Raw genomic sequence first — 23479 nt, forward strand, 5'->3', positions numbered from 1 at the left:
GCAGCAAATGACTAGTTATCAACAAGGAGCGCTTGGTGAGAGGCATTCAGTAATAGCCATACATCAAACACAAACTTCCAGGAAAAAGGAAAAAACACCAGAAAGCTATATCATGGACCCTAAAACAGGTTCAATGTATAGTGATATTTTATATTGATACAGCAGCAAATTCCATGTCAAAAACTTCAAGCAATGATGGTTTAGATTTCAGAGTGCTTTTTGAGCCATGAGTCACAGAATTGACCATGTGTAGTCTGGAACAGCACAGATCTCTGATACAAAATATATGTACAAAACAACAAAGTGGGTAAATCACTAGCACTTTTAGTTATACACAAAGTTTTAAGAAGGAAATTTTAAAGAACTTGAAGTCTTAAGGGACACAGCGCTAAATCACTGCCCTAAAGACAGGAGAAAAACTTCACAGTTAAAGCTAGAAGGGAAAAGAAAGGTGGGAATGCATTCCCCACTCAACCATCTGACATTTCTGAAGTGGTATATTTTCACAATATCCTAAATTTTAAGTTGCATCCCTGTGAATGACAGCTAACCTGGTGACTTGCCAACCTGCCCTGATGTAGGAGTTTACTGTCTTCAATCTTGCTTTGACAGACTACCCAGTCCCTCCGGCAATGGGATACAGATTCCTAATGCTTAAATTAGCTATCTTGAGACACCACTGGAGACTACCCCAGGGCATTCCTCTCCCATCCGTGTAAAATGATCCTCTCCACTGTCCTTCCTTAAAGTCAAGGGTAACAGTTCTGTCGAAGGTGTGAGCAATGCAGAATTTCCCTTATAGCAATTTAACAGATGTTAAGGACAAGCACACCATGGTGCTCATTTCATCCAGGGGTCTGTCTCGTGCAGAACAATCTTCAAGTAAGGCTGGACACTGCATACTTATTTTCTTCTTAGTTCGTAAAAAGCCCATAGAAAGGATTATTGCCAATAAAACAGAAATGCTAAAAAAGTAGAAATGATAGATCTATACACATTTCCGAAAGCCTCTTTGACTTCCCTCTCTTTGCACTAGGTGGCTCAAGATCATTCATTCAGTGAAACAAACGCAGAAGTTTCAAGAAAAAAAAGGAAACCAATTCTCTCTTTAGTTAGAATAAAAATTGTCCAGGAGTAACTTGATTTTCATTAATTCCATGGGCAGGCATACAAACTCTTAGGTGTTAATGACACTTGCCAGTTTATGCAAACTGCAGGAGCTAACAAACCATGAAGTCGGTCCACCTTGGATTTTCACTATCAGACTCTTCCAGCCAAGTCTGGCGATGCATGCCAACAACCACATCAAGCCCTCTGCCTGGGGACATGGAGCAAGTGGCTCTTCTGGATTGGAATTATACTACTGGCACGCATAGTCAGTGTGACTTTTAGAAACTAATGCGTAGGGAAAGAACGTCCAAATCCTTCCCCTAGTGTTACCTTCTTCCACATCCAAATTCTGTTTCAATTTTCCTCAACTATATACAAAAATACTTATCTTCCTTTGTGGTTTCCATTACAATAGTCTATAAAAAGTATCCCACCAGAAAGAAAGATCCACTGAAGCTGAAGAACTTGTGTGAGGATCTCTCCTGAATCACCTTCATGCCTGACCATTTAATTAAAAAAACGAACAAACAAACAAAAAAAAAAAACACCACACACAACCAGAGAGAGAGTTTGGGTTCTTCATAAATTCTGATTCACTGTTAAATTCCTGCTGGGCTTATTCTTATTCTTGCGTGCAATATTGGTGCTAGATGAGAAACTCACAAAATGGAATCCATAGGGCATGAAGATTTGCTAAGGTAAGTTTTATGTATTGTCTTTTCAAAGTTCCATTTAAGAAGAAAATGTACAAAATGAAATAAAAGGTCAAGGGTTTCCAAAAAGGAGACAGATGGAAGAGCTGAGTATGTAATCAAAAATTTAAATTTAATCTTAATATATAATTTTAACAAGTCAGATAATAATATTATCAGAGATTGAAGTATTTAATGATACTAAGTCTGTAAAAATCTCTCTGCTCTGGATTTCAGAGTCCCGGAGGGGAAGTCCAGCACCAGATTAAGTGATAACTACATTTAGTTGAGAATGAAATTCCACTGCTTTTAAACATTTTTTAAAAGTATACGTATCTGGAGTGAAGCTAACATAATATAACTTAAGTGACACATGAAGCAGAGCCATACTTGACAATTTTATGACCATCTTTGGACCAACATATCCTCCTAAAGAAAGAAGGATTTAATTAGCTTTCCCTAAATCAAACTACGATAAAACAAAGACAGTGACAATGCAATGGATTTTAGATCCACAGAAGTTAACTTTTCTAAACACGTGTTTCCAAATGTCTGGAACATGCTCAAGAAAAGAATTAAACAGCTCTTCTCCTCTCTCCCTGCTGATCCACAACTCTCTCCTAACTCATCATCACTATGTTCTGGAAACAGAGTCATCTTCTGTTACACAGCATTTAATCAAGGTGTTAGCCAAGAAATAAAAATAGGACAAAACCAGAAGTTTACTTAATCATCCTTATAGTGTTCCCTTTGATTTTCATAAAGTATATACTTCATTTACCACCAAACACTGTCACACTACCAAAGCTACTGATCCTCAGAACTAAAGAATACAGTACAAAGAAGATAGTACTACTCATTAAAAACTAACAATTCACATTTTCTGTATTATATTTTAAAATTTTCCATTCACACCTGAGGTGGCACTGCTATGGCATGTAGTCTTACCAACTGCACGTGGCATGGCCACACATTAAACTTGCAACAGATCAAGTATGACTCCTGAATGAAAATTTCAGGAAAAGCCTTGAGCACTCTCAGTGTTTCTGCTAAATCATCCTACAAGTCATGCTGTAGTTCCAGCTTTCTCAAGCTGAGGAGCAATTTACCACCCGCCTCCCTCAGCATGTGCTCTGTTGTTCTGACCAGCAAGTGTGCATAAAATTGAGTTAAATTTCCATACTTCCCAGTAAAAGTACCTATGTGATTAGCCCCATTTAGCCTGGTGTGCCTGAATCAAAGCCAATCAGGCACAGAAGCGTGCAGGTCATTTCAAGTGTCCCAAGTATCCTCATAATTTGAAAAACAATGTAGACCTGAGGGCCTGAACACGTATTACACAGTTGGCGACACAGATACAATCAGGCTAGATCAAAACAGGCTGTAGAGTCACTCAGGTCTGCTTCCCTCACTTCTACCCCACTTCTCTGATCAGAAACTGAAGCCATTTCTCCAAATCCCTTATTGAGGATGAACCAGAAAATCTGAAAGGCATCTGGAGTTCGCACCTACCCAGATGGTGTCGTCTTTTCTGTACTGCTTCCAGTTGCGGCCGGTGTCGCTGAACATCAGCATGTAGCTGGTTACCCAGTCTGAGCTCCCATACCTGCCCTGGGTAGCGACCCCAACAATCTCCACTCTGTCTCCTAGATCAACCTGGAGCCACTGCTGCTCGTTGGAGTCCAGCGGGGACCAGCCTCCAGCTCCTACAAGAGATGGGATAAAGGCCATGTGGATAACTATGATAACTCAAGAAATTATACATGAAAAAGAAGCATGTTATTATTTCAAGTTGCCACAGAGGAGTCTACTTCCTAAATGTAAAATTCTTTGCTCGTGATTTTGTATTAGGAAATATCCTACCCGATTTTCTTAAATTAACCCATCATTTATAAGGAATTCTGAATTCAAGAATTTTTAGGAAATCTATTCATTGTCAGCTAGAGAAATGTTAGTGAAGATGGTACAACTCATCAAAAAAAAAAAAAAATCCTATCTTTTTCCTCCTTACATGCTACAGCTCTGGGAATTATGTCTAATTTCTAATTTGCTTTGACATTTTCTTTTTTGCTGTGTTTTGAAGGATGAGGGAAAATGTTAGTTGTCTTGATGTGTGCCATAAGTATTTGACAAAAAAACAGTTTAATTAAAGGTTGTAAATGCACACAAATAATACATTGTAAAGCTAGAGACCATTTGAACGAATTACTATGTGAAGGCCCTCCTTTTAGTTAAGTGGTTTCTTCTTCATAAAAGCTGCACACTAAGCATGTATGTGAAGATCTTGTTTGTTCTTTTAAAACAAACTACAAAGACAAACACAGTTTGCAAGTTATCAACTTCCATCTTCCACACTTCCATTCCTGAATGGAGATTTCTGCAGACATGACCACATGAAAGCCTATAGTTTGTAACTCATGTGTATCCCTTAAAAAGTACTTAAATACTGTCCCTCCAATTCTTCTAGTAGTTAAACAGGCACGTGATCATGTTACATCAATGAAACGTGGAACTGCAACCATTGCTTGAACTATAACACTTCACTCACTACAATACATGAGTGCTTATGGTTAAAAAGGCAAGTTTTTCCAGACTGCAACACATTACCTCATGTTCTCTAATTTATTCTTATATTCTTAAATTATAGCCTGCATTTCTTTTACCTTGCTTCTACTTGCACGCATTTATTCTCTGTATACATTCAGCATTGACTCCAGCCTTACAAATAAGTGAACAATGCAGCTATGAAAAATGGAGAAGCCATTTGTTCCAAAGTACCCAAAGCAGCAAATTTTCAGGCTGCCATTGCTTCAGCAACTCATCATCTTGTTTCACCATTATAAGCAAAGTTTACAAAAGTAGTTTTGTGCAGGTGCACTGAACAAAATTCCAATGGAAAGGGGAAATACTGAGTTGAGAATGAAGCGTTAACAATTCTACACATAAACTACAAGAACATTCCAAATATACACCTCCAAAGAAAAAACATCAATAAATGTTGGTTATAAACAGCTGAGCTTACCTTTATATTTTAATTTTATTAACTGCTCTGACTCAAAGCTGATCCTTGAGTAGAGTATTAAAGCGAACTGAGCTGAAAGATCAATAAGCATGGCTGATATCAAAGAACTGTATTTCAATGACTGTGCCTTTTAAAAACATTCTTGATTTCCCTGGACTACATTGAATTTGTCAACTCAAAAGTGAAATTTTTTTGTCTAAAAATCGAACTTAAAATTTTCATTATTCATTTCATTAAAATAGGATTTAGTCCCAATTCCTGAAAAAGAAGTGTGTTTATTCCAGCTAGAATTGAGTATGATACCCACTTGGTGTATACTGAGTGACTCAATCTTCGCTGCGCTACCAGAATGCTCTAGGGAAAATAGTTTGCAACCAAACCGATGTGTACTGCTTGCTAGCACCATGATTTATTTTTTTCAATGACGTCTTCATTTCTTCACTGCCAACAATATTATTTTACTTGCCTTAAATAGAATACTCTTCTTGCCTATTAGCGTATCATGAAGATCTAACCAGAATATTAGGAATTTCATCCCTTATTATCTGACTGTTCTAACTCTGTTCAGACAGACAGCTTAAAGAAGCCAACATGCTACAATTCCTAACAATGCACCTTATTACAATTTTTTTAATGTTATATAGAGAACTTTTTTTTTTTTTTTTTTTTTTGCTTTTACGTTACAAACTACATATTGCTGTTCAAAACCAACCGGCTGCAAATTCATCTTATAAGGAACTGTGACTAACGTACATAGGAACCAAAGAAAACATTTTGGACAAAAACTTCTCATCTTTGAAACAGACCAAAACAACACAGAAAGACATAGAAATTCAGCTCAGAAGTTCCAGCATGTTTGTGGCACAAAGTTGTTCCTTTCACCACTTAAAGAGCTTATTTTAGACATGTTCAGTGAGTATTAAGTGAGATGTGGGCACTTTCCTCTTCCCTTTGTTGTAACTACAGTCATTCTCCATCACAGCAGCCACTACTAGATGGTGAAAAGTCACCTTAAGTTGAGATGAGTTTCCAGGAGTTTGTTAAACATCATAACTACCACCTACTTTATGTTGTTTGTACTCTCCCCTTCCTACTGCTAGCTTAGACAGTAAGGTGATGTGCTTTCCACTGACGTATTTTTGCTTTATTATGCACTGTTGTTTTCCATTCTGAGCATGGTACAATAGGTTTATCTTTTGGAAGGAAGTCAAAAGAATGACAGACACTGAATGGAAACGTGGGAGGTTTGCACTGGGCTCAAGCTCCTGAATCACAGATTACAGGGCATCTCTGAACAGCACTTCACACGAGCACATTCGTCTGTAAGAAGTGTCATTCTTTAGATGTGAGCACTGAATAATGCAGCAATGACATCTGCTCTTAGCATTACCTCTGCAGGTTTGGTTGATCTTGCAGACCAGAAGCCAGGCTTGTAAGAGATGTTAAGAGTTACAGACACAACAGCCTTTCACTTCACACCTTCCCCTTGGAGGAGACAATAAGAAGCACTCCAAAAACCTACACTGTTTCCCTTTCCAAATCTTTCTGCAGTAATTATACTGATTTGTGAGAATGGCAGGTAAATTTTCTCTGCAACATCAAAGGCTACCAAAAACAACGTTACTGAAGATCACATCCTCTGAATAGATACTATCATAGCCCTGGCATTATTTTCCTGCAGTTGTGCATAAGGAAATTGAACAGGATAATACACTTTTTATTAATAGCGTGGTATAAACATAAAATGGAAAAATGTGGTACAGAATACAGCTACCAGATCAGGACTTTTGTTTTTTAGATAACCTGGAAAATTAATGTATGAAGATGCCACATTACCTCTCTCAAGAAAGTGGGAGAGTATGATCAAAGTCAACATGTCTGGCACTTTACAACATGATGTTTGAGGAGCGGACCATTTCCCCATCCTGCCTATCAGATTTCCATTGGCGTTCATGGGATTCTGCACATTTCAAAACGGCAAGAAAATGGTTCAACGTGGTAAGAAGAAAGTGTCCTAGTGGAAATATCATGCCACAGGAATGTATATTGTTCATATTCTCCATGGCAACAAATTATAATACTAGAAATATGAGGAAGAAGATCATATGGTTTCTCAGTTGGAGACCCAAATGACTCCAAGAAATACTACCAAATACTTCTTTCAAATCATTTGTATATTTTTTCTATAATCATTCTAAAAACTGCACTTAAGCCTAGAGCTATGCAATCAATGCTCCTTGATGTTCCACAGTGCTACTCAAGATGCCCATACTTATTTATAACTTATTAATACAAATCAAAAGGAAACGTTCTTTTCCATCCCACAGTGTCTTACAAACAGCTCAAATAGCTTTATATTGTGCTGCAAACTCTTGAACTTCCTGCTGAAACTAAGTGCATTCCTGCTGCACAGTTTTACTTCAATGCCCAGTTCAAACACTTCTCGGCCATAAGACAAATTCCTTTTGACATTATGCATGTTTTATATTCCTATACATAATTACATATACTGACTACTCAAACTGAGAGCTAATAGACAGCTGGAAAAGCTCAGTTGATTGTAGCAATTTTCTTATTTTTTTATTATTTATTTACTGTAAACAAAAAAGCTGATTAATCCCTCTCATGGATAAGTAATATATTTCACATCTCAGAATAACGTTCATAAGAATTATATTAACTGCTTGTACTACTACCAGTACAGATTTATCAGCATTTTAATTGAGCACTTTCAGGACTGCACGCTAAGCTTTGCTTGTGGTTTTTTTGTTTGTTTGTTTTGTGTGGTTTTTTATGTTTGTTTGTTTTTTTTAATGGCGTATACCACTGCTGCAGGCTTTTTTATTTTAACAGTAACTAAAAAGCTGCTTATCTTCTACTGAATCATCTTAATGAATTAAAACATTCTATCATATTTTATACATTCATTTCCAGAGTTGCATTTGTATTTACATTAACAAATTTATATTAATAAATAATTATTTGGCTTTCTACCTTGAAGTACCATTACTTGCAGCTATGTTTTATCAATTATGAATGAAAATAAAATGTATCGAAACACTCCAACATACCTAAAAAGACATCACGTGGTCCAATTATATTATACCTCAAAATATCATTTCTTGCTAACGTGTCTGTTGTATTAGCTCAAGTATCAGCCAAAGAAAGTTCGTACAGCCACCATCTATCACCACTTCCTCCTACAAACCATGTGAAGATGGCTGGGACTACACCTGTGTGTTTCTACAACAGTCTGTGCAATAAAAGAATTAAGCAACGTAGAATTCAAATTCTAGGTCCTTCTGTTGGGCTTAGTTCCTCAGTTATCACATAAAACTTCAAAACATGAAACAGAAGTTGTGTGTACATTTGAAACAGCTTCCCTGCTTAGAGCTCAGTTTCAGTATTCTCTTTCTTTCTGTTTTCACAACTTGTACCCCAAAACCACACGGATCTTACTGATGTAATAATGTACATCTAAAGAACTAGAATACATTACAGCCCACTACATGACAAAAATACCTTAGCACACCTAAATAAGACTTTATTTTTTTCTGCACTATGTGGTAAGTTTATTTTAGGCATTGTTAATATAATTTTGAAATTTAGTACACCCAGAGCTGGAATTGCAATAATATTGATTTTGAATCTTTTCCTCTTTTCTGATGACAAAATTAGTCACTTAAGCCAGTTTCAAAGTTATGTAAGCACGCCTGCTCACTATCTCAGCTGTTGGCTCAAGATAAAGGCAAAGCAAACTGAAATTCTATGGTCAATGTCTTCAACTTTCTGTATGTCAAGCAACTACCATATCACTTTTTACATCCTGAGGATCTCTGGTCCAAGAGTGAAATTTAAGACAGTAACTTCCACTTAAGACTTCTTTAATGACATAGTAACTCCCACACTTTAGTGCCAGCTATCTAAGTGAGATTCCTTTAGTATCTTCCTACAGATTTACCAGACAGTACCGTTCAGTTAAACATAATCTATGAAGTGTGTCTTTTAAGTAGGAAAATTCTCATTTATTTTCAATTAAAGTCTCTCTATTAGTAGCATACTAATTAGTGTTTTTTATAATGAAAATCATATGTAATGTCATAATACAGGGCTTTCCTCTTCTTGAGGCTCTAATTTGGGAATGAGAGCCAACAATCAAAATCTGCAACAAAATGTCAAATGATGTCCTAGATAACGCCAACTTCTTTTTTTCTAATATCAAATTAGATCCTAGTAGTTTCACCTCACATATAAGCTCAAGGGCCTCAAGCACTCCTTGTTGCAAATGCCTGTGAAGTTTTTTCATTCATTTTTAATATTTCTGCTGAGTTGTGTAATCATTGAATTCCACTAGAACTTGCATATCTAGTTGCTACTGCCCTTAATAAACACCTACATTTTAGAATAAGTTCTAAAGTCTAGTGAACTTCAAGCTCTAAAAATCATAGCAAAATTATTCACAAGCAAAATAACAACCCAAGCTTCCTACACAATTTTTCTATAACAAGAGAACTTCAAATTCAGTAGAAATTTTCTACAATAAAAGGAATGAATTGCTCCTAAATAAAGATCTCACAAAAGATTGACTTAACAGCTCTACTCAACTTGGCTCTGAATGTACCGCATACAAACAATTATTCTTCATCACTGTGATTAGAATGAATATTCTAGGCATTTCCCACTGCAACCTTACCATCTCGCCTGTTGAGCTTTGCAAAGCTGGGACTGTGAGTACTGAAGAACTCAGAGGAGCTGGTAAAGGCTGATGAAGGTAAGGCAGATACCAATGCACCATCACAATTATCTAAAATAAAGCAAAAAACAAGAATATGTCAACTTCAACTATGTCAAGGTGGTGTATGTTTCCACTTAGTAGATAGAGAGTAGAGAAGGATTAAATTTGCATGAAATCCCTTAGAATGAAGTATATCATCACTGTCGCATGCAACTGAAATTTATCTTCCAGATCAGCAGTCTGGAAGAACTGCAACCTGATGTAAGCTGTTTTAAAAACACTAAATACTTGAAAATGTTTCCTTTCAGAGAATGCAATTCTATGATGTACATTTTCCTTAAAGAAGATAGAAATTCTGGTTGCAAAAGCAACTGAAAGAATGTAGTAATGTCCAGCAGACTTTACATAAAATATCAGTTGTTGTGCTCAGTAAAATATTTATCTACAGAGCAGGTATATAATGTAGAAGTTACAACTTTGTATTTCTGTACATAAGCAACACACAGGAATACGTGATCTGGCCTTTCACAACACAAAATCATGTCCAAAATTAGTTTTGCAAGTCAAATGAGTGGTGTGAGACTTTTCCCCCTCTTTCATATCCACATTTGAGGACAACTACAAGTGTGCTCGCACACACCGCAATTAAAATTCACAGCTCATAATGTTTAAAGAAGAATGAAATTAGATACAGTAAATTTTCTTCAGCACATCATTGCCACCTACATATTCAAGAATACAGTGCAGGCTTTCAATAGGGAACAAAAATTAAAATCCCAAAAAAACCCACGAACAACAAACCCATGGCTCATTTTTAATTGAATCTTCCATGGAGGAATCATGGACCAAATTACTGGAAACGTCCTGCAAGTTAGCAAGATCTCAGATGCTGAAGTGCTCTCAGACTCACAGAGTAAATACTTAATTTACAATGGGTGAGATGCATTAATAACACTTTATGGTTACAAAAAGCAAGGAATAGAAACAGATCTGACTTTACAGTTGTGACAGCAAATGTAGGATCACCCAAAATTCTGTGAGATGTTTCCCATACAGAGCTTGATTACAGTTAAAATATCACTCATCTCTTTCTGCAGAGGCTCTCCAGAACAGCCCAGATATTTTGCAAAGTCCTCCCTTAGTGTAGGAGGTTTACTGCTTATTTGATCAATAGCAGAACAACACTGCTGGCCACCTTCAGCATCCCTGTGTGCACTGGGCTGAGGGACAGGTGGGAAACTTCCATCACATCAATAGACTACCACTAGAGGGGAAGAACAGGCAGCCTCTAATCCCTTCTGTAGCAGGGACCACTCCTTTATCACTCCACACATGGAAGTAAAATGAAGCTATCTTACTAACTGTACAAACAGTCAGATGTGGGCTAACAAACATTATGTTAAGAAATTCTTGAAGCAGCCATAAATCTCTCTCTTTCTAATTGCAGATGTTTGGTTGGGTCATTTAAATATATGCTGGGCATTTTAAAGTGGAGAATTTCTTAAAAATGAAAATAATTACTGTGCAAAAGTAGGTGGGAATTTTATGAGAACAACAGTGAGAAACTGTTTAAAAATTAACTCTGTTCTACATTTATATACAGGTAAGCAGCTTTTAAAAAAAATTAGTTTGTTCATAAAAAAATAGAAATAAAACAAGTATTACACTACTGGGAAAAATGAATAAGCTGAAGTCTGCAGCTCCAAATGAGCAGTTAGAAAGTACAAATCATTGGTGAGGATTCCTGAAAGAACTTACAGCACATGGCTCAAAATGCTGAAAACATTAGGAAAGAACACTTTTAATGCAGCAGATGTCTCGGTATGGATTTTTATGCCGACAAATACATTGCAAAACTGATCTTCATGATGGATTGTAAATAATACTAAACATAAATCCAATTGATATTCTGAAAGAATCAGGATGATATATTAGTTCTCCAAATGTGTACAAAAATAATACTCTGATGGATTAGCAAATAAGAGGGGGGTGGCAGAAGTGGAAAACTATTAATACAGATTTAGTTACTGGCCCACAAACTGGATTAAAATATTTGATTCACTAGTTTAGAACTTAAGCCTCCGAACAGCAGAACATGAACCACAGGCCAGGTTATGCAATAACAATTTCATGCAAAACAATGCAAGCGCTGATGGGAAATTCTGCCCATGAAGAGATAAAGAATGGCAACTCCAAGAAATTTTGTCTAGTACATTTAACCTAGAAAAATCAAATTAAACAAACTTGGTACTGTTTTATTAAAATATTATAATTTGCAAGAGGCGAAACATGCATTTATTACACTTAGTTCTAAAAGTATTTTATTTAACACTACTTTCTTCTAGATTAAAAACAGGTCTACATCAAAATCAGCATAACCAATGTAATTCAAAGCAACCTGTAAATTAAAATAAGCATCTTAAATTCACTATCACTTGTGACCTGAACAGTGATTTAAATGAAGACGTCAAATGGTAAATATATCAGGGCACCGAACTCCCTCAAATTTCAGCAGTCTATAAAATCCAGTGAAAGGGTTTAGAACCTCTCAAAAGGAGGTTCAGGGTCCTTGAGACAGATCTACATTAAGGTAGAACTGACATTAGCTCCATGTTTTCAAAAGGGATAGAAGGAAGGGTTTCTACACTGCCTAATTGTCTACATGGGGCCCAACAGCACGACCAGCCTCCTCCAGGAGAGAATCCCATTGATCCCTTGGTCACCCTCCAAGAAAGCTTCCTTCCCCAGAGCTTTCTGTGCTTGGTTACCTGACACCAAATGAAGTGTCATGAATACGCTTCCTAGAGCCTTAAGAGGAGATGAGACTAATAGCCTTGCTTTTATCCCTTTTAAAAAAAACACCAAGTGTGTTTTTAAGTGAAACTATTCTCAGGGAAGATACCATGCATGAAGCTGACAGGCTTAATTAGCAAGAATTTGCTCTTTTCCTTCATGCAAGTTCAGAGACTGAGAAATCTCTGAGAATTACTTCAGCTGAAGAGAACGGTCATACCTGAAACAACACCAAGGATGCTATGCCTAGGTTTGTAAACAAACCATATTTACATTTTAAAATGGCATCACATAAATAATAAAATTGCATTACCTATCATATATGAGCTAATTTTCTGTAGCTGTAGATATTCAATCATTGTCACAAGAACTACTAAGCACCACTTGGAAACAGAGGTTAGATATAAAGGAAAAAATTTCAGTGCAAATAACATCTAAATAGCTGTCTCATCTCAGATCTCAGCATATCAGTCTGTTGTCAACCAGCTGTCCACGACTAGAATCACAGCAACAATCTCTGGGTTCTCACAATTACCTGATAGTATCATTAGATACATATAGGACATCAGGCATCTCAGCACTACAGCAAGCGTAAACCTTCTCAGAGCCACGCATTCAGTATGTCAGACAAGATCTCTGGAGGATACATCATGGAAAGTGACAATTAGCTCTTCTAACTGCCAGATGCTTTATCTACATTTCCATATCTGTTGCTCCAGTCCCCAGACATACTCACCTGGATCTCTGCTGCCACAATATTGTAATGTCATTTTCACACCAAATTCTGGAATCCTCTAATGGTTTCCTCAAGAAAAGAATATACTACAAGGAGGAAACTTACTCCAGGTCCATAACTAACTATAAAAACATGTAATTTTAAGGCTTATGGATTTAGGAAGAGCATTAACAATTTGAAGATAGCTGAGAGAGCACCAGAACAAATACAGTCTGTCTCTCTACAGATAAGAAAATAATGATTGACTGACTTTAGATTGCAAGTAGAAACAGCCTCTAAGCGAAGCTGATTCCTGAGTGGATACTCTGAAAAGATGCAAGGTCACTCGTTTGCTCTTCCCTCAAAGCTAAATGCACAATATCAGAGGTTGGCCATAACAGCCCTAGACATACAGACTTACAATTCAGGGCATGCCACAGGTTTACAAGCCAAATGAAATGTCAAAGTAGAGCGAAGTGTTTAGGATGCATCAGTCAACAATCCAGGCCATATGCTCTGGCATGTCCCTTGTCTGATACGCTGCACACATGAAATGTACAGATGTCGTAATACCTTGCTGAAATAGACACTGGGTTTCAAGAAGGTGGGATGTGCATACAGAGTGAGGATCATCCCATAAGGCCTACATCTACGAGGAGCCTAAAGCACATATACGTATATCAGCATTACAAAACTCCCTAAGAAAGGATTTTATTATGTTTCCTTTTTTAATAGGCGTAAAATAGAAAGAGGTGAAACATTTTGCACATATTTAGGGTCAGAGAGGATCCACAGTAAAGCTAACAGCAAAGCCAACATTTCAAGAAATATTCTCTCTCTCATTTGCTGTGGCAGAAAAAGCCTTTATTCCAGCTGCTCCCAGGTTTCTACTTTCCCGCTCTACTCTACAAGGCAAAAAAAGCTTTGGCAATTTGTCCGTCAGAATAATAAGAACTTTACTTCTTTGAGTCAGTTGCAATATATTCCTATAGAAAGCATTGATTTTAACAAAGAAACCATTCCATGCTACAGAATCATTTAAAACTTTTGGACAAAGAAAATCACTACTATCCTGCTGTTTTTTTCCCTATATTTTCTTGCCAGCCAGATAACTAGCAAAGAACAATTATGAAAAAAGAGCATCTAATTGTAACTATAAACTGCATTCTTCATGCAAATCACATAACAATACAGATGTTGACTAGCATCTGAAAAATGGATGTTGACCTTGACTATGTTAAGTTCTGAGAAATGAGAAATTATGGATAACATTTGCAATTTAATGTATATTAGTAGAACTGTCCTCCACAATGTTGCTTCTGAAAGAAAAAAAAACGCACGTTTACCTGCACTGAATTAGTTTTCCTGATTTTTATTCCCTTCTATTTTTTAGAAAATGATATTTAATTTTAAAAAAGGAGAAACCCACCAATCTATAACGAAGTTATTAGGTTTATTGTTCTTGACTGCTTTCTTGTAGTTTTAATTTCCCCCCAAGTAAAAACAAAGAAGTCTTCTCTTTCCTTTTATCTCCATATCTTTCTACTATGTTCAACAACATTCATTTTAAAACACGAATATAAGCATAATCAGTACAGATTTCAAAGACAAGGCAAGGCTGGACGTGGCTCTGGGCAGCCTGGTCTAGCGGTTGGCAACCCTGCACTCAGCAGGGGGGTTGAAACTCGACGATCACTGAGGTGCTTTTCAACCCAGGCCATTCTATGATTCTATGACGTTTAATTAGGACTTAGGCGCTAATTCTGGGATTCTATGAAAGACGCCAGCTAATATCAACTTTAGCTAATAATCCATAAGTCAGCAAACTTCAGCAAAGGCTTTGTGCCAAAATATCTGATTAAGTTCTACATTTTGCGACGGCCGTCAACACCAGTGACGATTATGAAAAATGTGATTTAGAAAAATGCATCTAAATCTTGGAGAGATAGTGAAATGCAGCCAGTATTTTAACAAAACTGGTTTTTCGCAAGAAAAGCAGACAGCCCAGATCCACTAATTCTTCCAGTACAAGTCTTACATGAGTGTTAGTGAGTATAATGTGATCCAGCTTTTAACTTTTTTTTAACCCTGAGATAATATTTTGCTGCAGCAACCAACATGAATTAGATTTCCAATTAGTGGGCACCGAAGATATTCAGAGAGCCATAAACTCCCAGATTACACTAATGTTTCTATCACTCTCTTTTGAGGAGGATCAATCCCTGGAACACAGAATAGTAGTTAACAGCCATGACCAAGATGCGTTAACAAACTCAGCCCGCTGCTATTTCCTTGTCTGCTTGAAGAGTCAGCAGGACAAAACACATTGATTTCCACTTGTGAAAGCCATCCAGAAAGGGCAAGAACATTTCCTTAATGAAAGCTTTGATGAAGAGGACACAATCAGGGAAAGATCACCAGCCCTTGAGCTTCATGGATTTCCCATACTTCAGACTTGAACTACTTTTAATAACACTGTGCCCTCATTGAGACAAGTGTGCAGAAAATCTTTGACTGTAAAGTTTGTATTACTTCTCCCTATTATATTGTTAGTCAGGATCACGCATGCAACAACAGCCTGGTTCCACTGTAAATGGAGAGTATTTGATAAGCCAAAGTAAGACTGTGGTTTACTATTTTATAGTAAACATGAAGGAGATTTTAGGGTAAATAAGAGAGATCATAGCTCCCTATTCGAGGCCTTGCTTGGAATTTAAAGGTATTTAAGTGTGGCTTTTGTTGCCAAGACATAATTTTATTCATTATTAAAATACCAGCACAGTTACAGATGGTGCTGAAGTTAAACTGTGTGCATCATTTTGATTGCAAACTGTAAATTGTCTCCATACTGGGATTTGAAACTGAAAAGATTCAATGGTATTTACAGGCTAGATAAAACTCTCCTTAGCATTACACACTTAATGGCATATTTTGTTTTAAAGACATAAAACATGCATTTTATACAATGATGCCAACAGTGTTCAGAAGTGACAACTGATGGCTTCCACTTCATCTGTTTTTCTCCTCCCTTCTGCAGGTACAATTCTTTGTAAAGATCAGAAATAAATAATTGGATATTTAATGAAAATTAACCTTCTACCTTTACTGTTCAAGCAGGTTTTTATGTGTATGGGAGAAGGTGGAGATTCTGTAATATTCACTGATGGAGGAAGAAGGGGTGGAAGATCACAACACAATAAAACAAACAGACACACAGACAGACAAAAGAAATAGGAGATACAGAAACAAGAGTATTGAGATTTACAGATGATGTCCATGTCAAGAGTCCCTACACAGAGCATCTCAACTCATGCCTACCTGATGCTACTGGGTTCTACTACCTTATATAGTAAGTAATTCTGGGGAAAGCACGGGGGAAAAGAAAAAAAATATGTATTTATCTGTAAAGGAAAATTCTGTGGGTTTTGTTGTTGTTGTTGCTTTGTTTCATTTTTCCTTTGTCTTTTTTTTTTTTATTCCTTGAGACCGGCTACACTTGCATGCACAGCTGTGAACTCCATCTGTTAGCTGATAGGCATGGCTTATTTTTCAAGTTACAAGACACTAGAGAAAGTACTTAACAACACAACAGTGCTCCTTTTTCCTGCCTTGCTATAATGCAAGTAAACAACAATAGTTTAGCTAATCATGAACTCTTCCCAAATGACTGTAAATTACATAAATGTTCTTCAATATGCCTTTAAACCTTGACATACAAGTATTATTCAGCCACAGTATTTACAGAGCATCCTTTTATGACACATTATGTACTAGTATCTTTGTCTTACAAATGCGGTCAAGTTTGGTTTTGAATGACACAAAGGCCTCACAAAAAAATTCTGATGAAATAGCTGGTCTTATTTATTTACACTGAAATGAGCAGTCTAACTCCTACTCACATCAGGAAGAAAGAGCTGAGGAGCAAAGCAATCACATGACACTTGGACTTATTAAGTCAAAATGTGAATTTCAAATAATCATCAATGCAGCTGTAAAGAACTAAAATACAGAAACAAAATTTTGTTTAGAGAGGGTCAAAGAACATCTGACAAACCAAACACCAACAAAAATTAGGGAAAACGATTTTATGTTTAAGGAACAAAAGACTCCAGCTCAGTCATTGTCCATGCAGTTCAGGTTAGTCACAGTGTCTGCATATGCAGAATGAAGGTTCCGTTCACTTTATCCTATACTATATGCTTTTCACTAGATGACTTTTTTTTTTTTAACAGACAAATCAGCTGGTGTCAACAAACAGCAGATCCATGAGAGAAATCTGCTGAATAAGAGGACAGTCAGATCTCAACAATTGCTAAAATTGTTGTTACTTCTATACGAGGAAAGGCAAAAAAAAAAAGCCAACAAAAAACAACAGAAAAGAACACATCAAAAGGATGTGGTGACTCAGCTTGTCAACATATATTCCAATGAAGAAACCTGCAAAATCATATCATAGCCCATAGCTGTGATTTCCTCTCAGCAGGTGGAACAGCAGTTTCAGGGCTTCTTACTACTTCCTACTTGCAGAATATCATTCTTCAGCCTGTGTGCTTCTTTTAATTTGCATTTGTGTTATTTAAGAGTGCTCTGTCTTTGAGCCGAGATCAGAGAGCTACAAAGCCAACCTGGCAGGTGGAAAGGATTCTGCATCTAAAGTTTGTCCTTTCATCGTGTGGCACACTTTAGCAGACAGACAGCATAAATCCCTTCTGTCCCTGGCAAGGCAATAGATCCAGAGATTGCCCTTCTCTACAGGACAGATCTCAAAGTACAGTTTTTCCCATGTTACAAAAAAAAGTTAATCCAAGAACACAGAGATCCTTCACCATGGCCACACAACATCACAAGCACTCCTTTCAGCCTTGCCTACATAAGACTCCTTAGCTGTGCTTTGTAATGAAGTTGTTGATACCATTCAGCAACCAACACTGTCTTCTAGTTTTAGAACTTTTGGCAGCACTGACACAAATACACAAGCTTACAATATTAGGCATCTATACATCCTTCAAAAGTATCAGGTCACAACTGAAACAAAAGCTTAGTACTCCATAAACACTTGGGTATATTTTAATATGGATACAAAGAATACAACAACACTTGCTTGAAAATACCATAATATGTAAATTTAAAACAACACTGTAGTTGCAGAACAGAAACATTAATGCATCTGCACTCATCAGCAAGCTGCCAGCCTCATTATTAGAGGAAAAATATGAGAAAGATCAGAGGCAGCTGAACTGAGTTCAGTGTAGGCATGCACAGCCTAAAATTAAAATGCAGAGGGAATAAGGCAGATTTTCTGCTAATGTAACTCTGTGTTAAGATTATTCAGGAATTCACTAGTGAGCAGTCTTTCCAAGTTGACTAAATAGAGTTTTTGAAATGGAAATGTAAATACCTGTTTCAAAGTTTGTTGGAGGATGGGTAGAGAACAGAAGAGAAAAAAAATTATCTGTGGAGCAAGAGCAGCAAATAAATTTGCATGATGACAGGCACATAAAAACCAATTCGGGAAATGCAAATACTTTATTTGCAGGGAGTGGGTAACTGACTTTGGTGGAAAAGGTCTGTTTACTAGCCCAGAACTATGGCACCTTTCACCACCTAATACCCAGCCCAGAGCCAGAAATACAGTTCTATTGCTCCAAACTGGAGAGATCTTTCATACAGATGAACATCTACGGTATTCCTCACACCTTTAGTGACCTTCAAATTCAGCATGCATGCAGAAGCAATGCTGCATACTTCAGTGGAGCATCTTAGCACCAACACTCATACCTGTCACCAGAGATACATAAGCTCAGACCCTTAAGTGAGTGCTCCCATTACAACATACTGGTTTTGCAGAAGTACGCAGTGCCAGTAGAAGCACCTCCCAGAACAAAATCAATAATCTGACTCCAATGGAGCTAGACCTACAACCATCTGCACATGCCTCATTCCCACTCTCCCTCTAATCCAAACACCATTTCAGAAAGGCAATGAATTTGGGCAGTCTCGATCACATGATAAAATGTATTAGTTCTCATTCTTAAACAAGATTTTTCTGTTCTGGTTTTCCTATGCACCTCTGTGGAAAGGGTTCATTTATTCAGGCAAAGACTTTCAGGCAATTCTGTACCTTCGTCTGATAAGGTTATTTTGCAGAGATCTGAATTTACAGCCCCTATGCCTAAGCAAACAGCAGAAGCAACAACAAAGGCACAGAATGCTGATGAGTTTCAGAGGTGTACCCAGGTAAAAGCAATTTAAAAGCCATCAATAACCTAGAGGTTGTCCCTTGAATTTTCAAATCAATCATGGTCAAGTGAGTTCAATTTTTACTTTTCCTTTGAATCTTTGATGAACTCATGGATAAAATTGATTAAAGAGGGGAAAAAATAAAGAGCATGGGGTTCACTACACATTTTCTGTTCAGAAGAAAACCTCTTCAAATTGTGCAACATACAAGATGGCATACTGAAAAGCAATTATAACTCTGAGAATTTCAGTACATCCCATAAGGCTGAAAGAATGTTCAATTTGCAGGCTGTGAGCAAGGATTAACAAAGATGAAGGTAGTAGTAAGTGCCCATGTACCACTGAATTTAAATGTAATGTCATTTCAAGGGATGATAAGTAATCATTTCATGTCTCAGTAACCTCCAACAAAAGCATCTTATTTAGCTCCAGAATAGCCATTTGTAAGACTCTTCTGTGCAAGTTAATGGTTTAGATAAGGAACTCTATTGAAAAAAAAAGTTAGAAATTCCCATTCTTAGCCAAGGTGAAAGCACCTTTGATGTCAGTTTACTGATGAAAATTTTCTGCCAGGCATTTCTTAGGACAGTGTGTTCTCTCTTCATCAAAGTGAGGAAAAAAACCCACTAGTTTATTAAATTGAACGTGTTGTCAAGTAAACGAGAATTTATATACAGATTTTTATTTTTGTCTTTAACCACTCATGGTTACTTTGGGGATCAGTATTGAATCCCCTTGTGCTATAGACTTTGCTTACAATCTTATGCTCTATTCAGCATCCATACCTCAACCTGAATAAGATCCTGGCACTAAGTAATCACACTCTCAACTTTCAGATCACTACAGATCTGATCCATGACTTAGATCAGCTACTGTCTTTTTATTTTATTTTTATTTTTTTTACTTTTGTTTAATGTGGAAGTTATTACTCAGCCTTTTGAGAAACTTTCACCACCTTTTGATGTTAAGCAAGTATGCCAGAAGACATCTGCAAACACACAAAGGAGTCACTAGCAAGCAGTTCTCTTGGACAGGGGTACATGGTGAGACTGATGACACCATCAACTTTCCCAGCGATGCCCTATCCATAAATCTCAATTACAATCCTAGAGTCATTAAGAAGGATGGAGGACAAGATGTTTCACACCCATGTAGGAAGCAGGAGTAACAGGGTTCAGAGGACAAGCTGAGGACTCCAGGCAAAAAACACAGAGCCACTCATGGGCCACAGGGACTATTAAAAACCAAACTTTTTGCACGCACAAACAGGATCCTTCTTAATCAATACTAAAGATGCTTTAGAAAACAGATATGCCCCTCAAAGACCCAATATTTATATTATCTATTAATCATGGATTCAGTATACAAGTTCTCTTCACTCACAATGATGATGCTGTTGAATGCAGCATCCAGAAAAATCTGTATGAACACAGGAATGCCTTTGATAGTCCCAAAGCATGAGATTGTTTTTGTTAAGCAGAAATCATAGAAGTCAGCTAGAGTACAGCTGCCAAGACCACACTTGTCACACTTGGTTAGGGCCTCACATTCCAGTCCAGTCCCAAATCTGCTACAAGTTTTTGATATAAATTATGATAATAATTCAATCCCATTGAGTATTTCTTATTTCAAAGACATTCTCAAAGAGATCGATCTCCTGGATTTAACACAGAATATAGGAGGACTGGAGGGTAGGAGAAAAAACTCATATCATACACAAGCACAGTATAAGAGACAAAGAAAGATTAAGGATATAAACAGAACATTGCAGGACTATTCAAATTAAAGCTTCGCAAAATTCTTTTGTTCTGTAATAAGCTTCCCAACATGAGTAACAGAGTTGAAAATTACAATATACAAAGCATTGCAATGCAGTATTTTTTTCCACATGGAATTCAGAAAAAGACAAGCATTCTTCATTTTAAAAAGCACACTAAATATACAAGAAAGTCAAAAATAAAAAAATAGGAAATTCAGCAAGATGGTGATTTCAATTTAAAACGCTGATTATCAGTTTAAAAGCCAGCAGAATTCCAGCAGTCAGGCACCTTTCTTAAAGACCGTATCTTTTATTTTGTCTAAAGAGGCCACTTTGCACCTAACAAGGACAAAAAGTTCATCTTTTATCAGTAGTCCCCCTTGTGATTAATTTTGTACACGGGGAAAAATAATAACAAAAATCCTTAGCTAAAAAGACAAAACTATCAAACAACAAAAAAATCATACCAGCACAAAACCACAATACTATATTCCATTGCCCCCATCAAAAACAGTATAAAAAATAAGTTAATCTACAAAAAATTATTGTGAGGAATCTTTGTAGATACAGATGTCAGACTTGGAACAATTTGAGTAATAATTTGATAACTTTATTTTCAGATAGAACAAATATACAACTCCCCTGGGGTTCCATAACAGCTTGCCATTTTGTTTAGACATCCTACTCCTTCGATACTGAACGACTAGTTTAAATGCTTTCACATACAATTATGGCTCAATCCAAGCACACTTTCTTAAAAACAAAGAAACTCTCTATATTAAGGTAATAATCTTTAAATGCAGAGGAACACCAAGCTGTTTATTTTCTTACTCTCTTTAAACCAAATTCAGATCCTGCTTAGATTTCTGCAGCTTCACGTCCCATTTTAATACACGGACTCCCACAGGTTTTTATCTCTTTGGAAAAGCAATTAATAAAGCATGGCTCAAGCCATTAAAGGTTTATTTTATACTCCTCCAAATCCCTTGAGATAAATAGGAAATTATGTTTGTTTTGAGCCTTCTGAAATCTGAATAATTTCTGCAAAGTCCTGCAGCCCTGAAACTAAAGTCTAATTACCTGCAAGTGTTCACATACATAAGTATACATTCAAACTTACTCCTCTATGTGGCAAGCTTTTTAAAGATCAAAGAATTAACTGCAGCCTTGAGGCTCTCTTTGAAAAATGCACATTAACATTTAATGGTGTCACACACACCAAAGTCCTGCACATTGCTTTGTAGACATACCCTTCTACAGTGGAAGCAGCTAACCACTAGCAATATTTAAAGGAACCAGGAATACAGCACTGGAAGATCCATGGCCAAAGCCTTCAGATCAAGAAATGAGATGTCCAGCTGTCTCACAAGTAGCTTTGCAGCATCTTAACTCAGTACCACAGTTCAGTGAAAAACGATAAGATATCCCTTTCCTCGTTTTGTCCTGGAGCACTTGACATTGAGCTCTTACTTCTTTGTTTGTTGCCATTGAACAGATTTACTCACGAAACTCAAAAATCACAGAATGGTTGAGGTGGACCTCTGGAGGTCATCTGGTCCAGTCTCACTGCTCGAGCAGGGTTTCCTACAGCAGATTGCACAGAACCATGTACATACTCATGTTGGTGCTGGTAGGGCTTTCCCCTAAACTTTGGGGACAGAGAAATAAGGGTCTACTTTGTAAGTTCTTTGCATTTGTCCTATCTTAGAATACAAAACATCATTCAGGAATAACAAAGCTCTCTTTCAGTGTCCTGGTGGGCTGTAACCTGGAGAAACTCCATGAAAAGCCATACTCTGTGTGGTACAAAGACAAACTTAAAATAATTAATGGAAGTGGGAGGGCTTGAGAAAAATTAGTTCTCCAGGTAAGAAGAAATTTCTAATATGCTAATGGTGCTTCAGAATTTTTGTATATATGATAATACAGAGCAACAGGCTAAATAGATGATGATACAGATTATGTCACCTGTCCACTGGAAAAGGTTAAGAAGGGAAGTTCATATTCTCTTTATCTCTGTTCTTCCTGTTTGGTTTCTGGTTTTCTTGGAGGAAAAAAAAATCAGTTTCAAATCAGCAAACTGCTTATGTTTAGATATTTTTAATTGGGTGGATTTATACTTCACAGTCACATTCCTTCCAAATATCCCCATTAAGGAGGGGAATGGAGAGAAGAATGGCTTAAATAGGCAAACATTCAGAAGTACTCCTGAATAACTACAGGGGAGTCATCTGTTTTTTCACCTTGGAGACTTTTCAAATTGTGAAAAGAAGCCCATCTGAAAGCTAATTCTAAGTTACACTTTTCTGTTAGACTCATTTTTTAATCACATGAATCCTACGTTGCATGAAAGACGCTGAGATTGGACCACACATTATTAGAGACAATATGAAGTATCACACAAGCTGTTGCT

At 36.9% G+C, this 23479-nt stretch overlaps 1 protein-coding gene across 3 annotated transcripts in view; it reads right to left on the minus strand.

Moving 5' to 3' along the window:
• Positions 1-23479, minus strand: part of CNTNAP5 (contactin associated protein like 5) — a 274310-nt gene that overhangs the window by 201126 nt on the left and 49705 nt on the right. For all 3 annotated transcript variants that reach the window (XM_021397542.1, XM_021397543.1, XM_021397544.1), the window contains exons 3-4: positions 9518-9628; positions 3315-3508 (exon numbers count right to left, since the gene is read on the minus strand). In XM_021397542.1, coding sequence (XP_021253217.1) covers positions 3315-3508; positions 9518-9628 — 305 coding nt within the window. The remainder of the gene's footprint in view (positions 1-3314; positions 3509-9517; positions 9629-23479) is intronic.

This window comes from Numida meleagris, chromosome 5 (assembly GCF_002078875.1).
Source record: "Numida meleagris isolate 19003 breed g44 Domestic line chromosome 5, NumMel1.0, whole genome shotgun sequence".
Taxonomy (NCBI): domain Eukaryota; kingdom Metazoa; phylum Chordata; class Aves; order Galliformes; family Numididae; genus Numida; species Numida meleagris.